The sequence below is a fragment of the Solanum lycopersicum genome, chromosome 2 (assembly GCF_036512215.1).
Source record: "Solanum lycopersicum chromosome 2, SLM_r2.1".
NCBI lineage: Eukaryota > Viridiplantae > Streptophyta > Magnoliopsida > Solanales > Solanaceae > Solanum > Solanum lycopersicum.
Window position 1 is genome coordinate 43,796,972 of NC_090801.1, and position 5,445 is coordinate 43,802,416.

Below are 5,445 nucleotides of genomic sequence, written 5' to 3' on the forward strand. Positions count from 1 at the left end.
TATACCATCAAATACATTATAATCTACTCAAAATCACACCTTAAATCATGAATCAAACTCAAATATATTAACAACAAGAACCTTAAAGTTTTAATTAAACTAAAATCAAGAACGCTAGGTGATCTCACATACTTTGAAGGGATCACTCCTTGACGACATCAAGAAACAAACCCCCAACAAATCGGCTAATCTTGAATTTTCTTCTTTTTTCACCTTTTTTTCTCTTTTCTCCAAGCCGTAGCGTAAATTTCCGATTTTCTAAACTAATCTAATTCTTATTAGACCCCAAATAAACTCCTAAAAATGAATTAATATAATTGGGTAAGGAAAAAAACTAGTGTTCCAAAATCCGAGTTAGACTTTCCATATTTCAACATCCCAACTTCAAATAGGCATATATAACTCATACGAACTTGGAATCGCGCAAACTCTCCGTAATGTAAAGATAATTCCAAGATATTTCCTACGGTATCTAGAAACATTTGTAACTCATCCTGATCTAGGAGTTATGGACGTTTGAAGTTGACAAAAAAACCAAACTTAGCTACTTAACAAATTTCTAGATTTTCCCTTCTTTCCTAAAATGACTATTTTCAATTTTAACCCTTTCTAGTTCTTGCAATTAGCGAGATGTTACAATATCTCCCCTTTGGGAACATTCATCCTCGAATGAGATTAATCTTACTAGGCTAAGGGTGTAACATCTAACATTCAGCTAAAACACCCAGCAAGCAATGCAAATACAACATGCCAACATATAAAAAAAAATAGTACTAAGAAGAGAATTAGTACATTAGTCTTGAATTTCACCGGGTCCAAAAAGACGTGGATATCTCTTCTTCATATATTCCTTAGCTTCCCAAGTATCTTATTCAACAAATTGGTTCCTCCAAAGAACTTTGAATGATGTTACCTCTTTTGTTTTCAACTTGAGATTTGGCGATCGAAAATCTAAACTATAATCTCCTCATAAGATAAGTTATCCTTTATCCCAATATTTTACGTTGGTATCATAATTGAAGGATATACCATGCATTTCTTTGACATGGAGATGTTAAATACTGAATGAACCGCGACTAACTCTTGTGGTAGCTCAAACTCATTAGCTACAATACCAACCCTTTTTTATATTCTATAAGGATCTTAGCTTCTTCTTCTTACCAAATCTCATAACATCCCTTAATGGGTAAAATTTTCCAGTATACCCAATCATCTACTTCAAACTCTAAATCACCTCTCCTAACGTCAATTTATGATTTTAGACGACTCTGCGCCATTTTTAACCTTTGTTAAATCACTTTCACGTTCTCCATAGATTGATGAATTAAATTTGGTCCTATCAACTTTGTTTCACAAACTTCAAATCATCCAATAAGAGATCTGTGTCTTCTCCCATAAAGAGCTTCATAAGGATCCATTTGGATGTTAGAGTGATAGTTATTGTTGTAATAAAATTCAACAAGAGGTAGGTGATCATCCTGATTACCTCAGAAATCAATCACAAAGGCCCTTAACATGTTTTATAAAGTCTCAATGGTACGCTATGATTTCCCATACGTCTGAGGGTGAAAGGCAGTATTTAAGTTCACCTTTGAAACAAAGCTTTTTTGGAATGATTTCCAAAACTGTGCCGTAAATTGTGCACCGCTGTCTCAAATAATGGAGACTGAAAGCCCATCAAGTCTTATCACCTCTTGAATATACAACTTAACATAATCTTATGCTGAATTGGGTAGTCTTTAGCGGCAAAAAGTGGGCTGACTTTGTCAATTTATCGACAATCACCAAATATAATCATGCTGCCTGCGAGACCTTAGTAAAACTATGATGAAATCCATGTTTATCCTCTCCCAGTTCCATTCCAGAAGTTCTACATTTTGAGACAAACCACCGGGACCTTCATGTCCTACTTTAACTTGTTGGGAATTCGTACACTTAGCAACAAACTCTGAAATGTCCTTCTTCATATTACTCCACCAATAAACCTCTCTCAATTCATGATACATTTATGGAACCCGGATTAATGGAATATCTAGAGTTATGGGCTTCCTCCATGATCCTTTCTTAGATTTCATCCACCCTTGGTACACACAATCTACCTTGATACCTCAATACAACATCTTCCCCTTGTCAAAATCCATTAGTTTTTACTTATTATCATTTGCCTTTAATTCAAGAAAAATAATGTCTTGATTTTGCTTCTCTTTTACTTCTGACACTAATGATGATTCAACCCATTCATCACCACTACTAATCCTTATGTAGAATCCATTAGGTGAACTCCCAGGTGTGCAATTCTATGCACATCCTTTGCTAGTTCTTTCTTATCTTACTCAAAATGGGAGGTACTACCCATCGACAACCTACTCAAGGCATTATCAACAACGTTAGCCTTACATAGGTGGTAAAAAATACTCATTCCATAATCCTTGAGTAATCCCAACCATTAACTTGTCTAAGATTAAGCTCTTTTTGAGTAAACACATGCTAAAGACCCTTGTTATCGGTGAACACATATATATGAAAGCCATAAATGTAATGGTGCTATATTCTCAAAGAAAAAACTACGACAGTCAACTTTAGATCATGGGTTGGGTAGTTTCTCTCATGAACCTTCAACTGTCTGGAGGCATAAGCTATAACTTTTCCATTTTGCATTAACACACAACCCAAACCAACACTAGACATATCACAATAAACAACAAAGTATACCTTCTAGTAAGTTCAATACTGGTGCAATAGTTGACCTCTTTTTCAATTCCTGAAAACTTTTCTTATAAGTTTCATACCATTAAAACTTAACTGTTGTTTGAGTCAACTTAATCAAAAGGGATGAAATAGACAAGAACCCCTCTAATAACCTTCTATAATAGACACTCAAACCCAAGAAGCTCCTGATATCAATTGGAGATGTCGGTCAAGACCAATTTTGCATTGCCTCTTTTTTCTGAGTATCAACTTTAATTCCCTCTCCAAACACAATGTGGCCTAACAGACTCAAGCCAGACCTCACATTTAGAGAACTTAGCATACAACTCTCTATCTTTTAAAGTCTAGAGAACTATTTAAGATGACTAGCATGATTTTCTTCATTCCTCAAATAGATTAGTATGTCATCAATGAATACGATAACAAACATATCTAAATAAGGCTTGAATACTCTATTCATAAGGTCCGTGAATGTTGCACGCACATTGGTCAAACAAATGGCATAACTAAGAATTCATAATGACCATAACAGGTTCTCAATGTTGTGTTTGGAATATCACATTCCCTTACTCTTAATTAATGGTAGCCAGATCTAAGGTAGATAAATAGGTGGCCCCTGAAGTTGGTCGAAAACATCATCAATCCTTGGGAGAGAATATTTTTTTCTTGATGGTAACCTTATTCAACTGATGGTAATCTATACACATCCTAAGATAATCATCCTTCTTTCTCACAAATAAAACCAAAATGCCCTAGGTGAGACACCTGGTTAAATAAAGCCCTTATCCATGAGATCTTTCAATTGTTCTTTTAGCTTTTTAACTCTGTTGGTGTCGTTCAATATGGAAGAGCAGACATATGGTGAGTATGTGAAAGAATATTTGTATTGAAGTATACTCTCTCTTAATAAGCACTCTGATAAGATCATCTAGAAAGACTTCTGGAAACTCTTTTACTACTGAAACTGACTGAATAAGAGGTATCTCAATACTAGAGTCATTAGCTGGAACTAAGTGATAGAAACACTCCTTGGAAACTAATGTTCTTGCCTTTAAGGTACAAAATAAAATGATCCTTAGGCGCGAAATACTTTTCCACTCCAAGACTGGATCATCATAAACTCAAACTTTACAACTCGAGTTCTATAATCAAGTGACAGGCATGAAGCTAGTCCATACCAAGAATGACATTAAAATCTACCATGTCTAATCTGATTAAATTAGCCATGGTGTCCTTGTGATTGATGGAAATGACACAATCTCTATATACTTGTTTAGCTGGAGTAGACTCCCTAACAGGTGTAGAAACACAAAAGGGTTCAGAAAGTTTCTCGGGAAGAACATCAAAATTATTTGCAATATAAGGAGCCACAAAAGATAAACTTTCTCTTCGGTCTAGAAAAGCATACACATCAAGATTAAAGACTTTGATCAGAACAGTGAAAACATATGGATGATTCTCTTGCTCTTGACAACTAGTGATCGCATAAAGACGGTTTTCTCTTCCTCCAGTATCGGAAGTAGCTCCTCTAAGTTCAACCCTGTCTGGTGGATAAATTGATTAAAATTGGGCTTTATTGCCATGATGCCCATTACCTTGTCAGTTATTAGGCCACTCTTTCATGAAGTGATCCTCTTCTCCACACTTGAAACAACCTGTGGATCCATCTAGATATTTACCTAGGTGGATCCTACCACACTTAGCAAATGAAGGAGACTAGTTAATTTTTTATGCCACACTACCCTGAGACTCTATATGTCTTACTTTGAATTGTTGTGAATTCTAATTATTATACTGACCTTTGTTTCTAGGTGCAGGTGAACAAGAAGATAATGGATCAGGTCCCTTTTTCTTTTGTTGGAAAGAGGATTGGTTCACGTTATTTCTTTGTTGCCCGGACTCACTCCCTGTCTTCGCTTTCTTTCTTCTGAACTCCTCTAGATCACTGACCTTCTCTTCCTCAACCTACTGCACATAGACCATCAACCTTGATTTAGCCATTTCACTTATTACTTACCTTCCTTACTCGACAAACGATACAGCCCAGTAACAAACAAACTCATTCTACTCCTTCTATCCATAACCACTCTGGAGCCTAAAGTGATTGTTGGGTGAGCTTCAATCCATACTCATGAACACTTAGTGAATCTTGCTTAAGAGTAAGAAACCCTCGTACCTTGGCCTCTTTCAGTTCTCGAGGAAAGAAAAGCCCCAAGAAGGCCTCCTCAAAACAAGCCTAACTCACATGTGATTCTCTCTCAGGTCTACCCTCCTTCCATTGTCAAACCAAGTTCTAGCAACATTCTTAAGTTGATATGCAACTAGTTCTACTCGCTCAGCATTGGCAACGTGCATAACCTCAAATACCTTCTGTAGTGCCTCAACAAAACCCTCCAATTTCTCAATAGTGCTTGAGCTAGTGAAACTTGGAGGATTCATCCTCAAGAACTCTAACATCCTTAAAGTATTAGTCACTTCTTTTCTAGATCCTCAGTGTTTCCCAGGTTAGTTAGTCACATCTTGGCTTAACATTTGAATCACTTCCCTAGGTGCACCAATCGTGAATTCTCCTTGGGGTTGCATTTAAGGTGCATTAGGTACCCCTTGCTCCTTAACGTTCCTCCTAGGAGGACCTCGAATAGCTCTTCGCGGAGGCATGATTAACTGAAAGATATAGAAAAGAATGAACTAGAAGAAACTTTTTATAGATCAAACTCTAATGCACAAAATGAGTTT

The 5,445-nt window shown here is 36.3% G+C and overlaps 1 protein-coding gene across 1 annotated transcript; it reads right to left on the reverse strand.

Annotated features, from left to right (window-relative positions):
- Positions 1 to 3,876: 3,876 nt before the first annotated feature.
- Positions 3,877 to 5,166, reverse strand: LOC101262761 (uncharacterized). The gene is made up of 3 exons (XM_004231628.1): positions 4,978 to 5,166; positions 4,509 to 4,674; positions 3,877 to 4,253 (listed from the first exon to the last, which is right to left on the reverse strand). Exons 1-3 carry the CDS (start codon positions 5,164 to 5,166, stop codon positions 3,877 to 3,879), a joined length of 732 nt encoding a protein of 243 aa, XP_004231676.1.
- Positions 5,167 to 5,445: the final 279 nt, after the last annotated feature.

Coding starts and splice junctions, on each gene's coding strand:
- LOC101262761 (XM_004231628.1), bottom strand. CDS start 5,166: ATGTTAGAGTTCTTGAGGATGAATCCTCCAAGTTTCACTAGCTCAAGC. Junction 4,675..4,977: donor GGTTTGACAATGGAAGGAGG/GTAGACCTGAGA, acceptor TATGTGCAGTAG/GTTGAGGAAGAGAAGGTCAG. Junction 4,254..4,508: donor ACCTGCACCTAGAAACAAAG/GTCAGTATAATA, acceptor TTTATCCACCAG/ACAGGGTTGAACTTAGAGGA.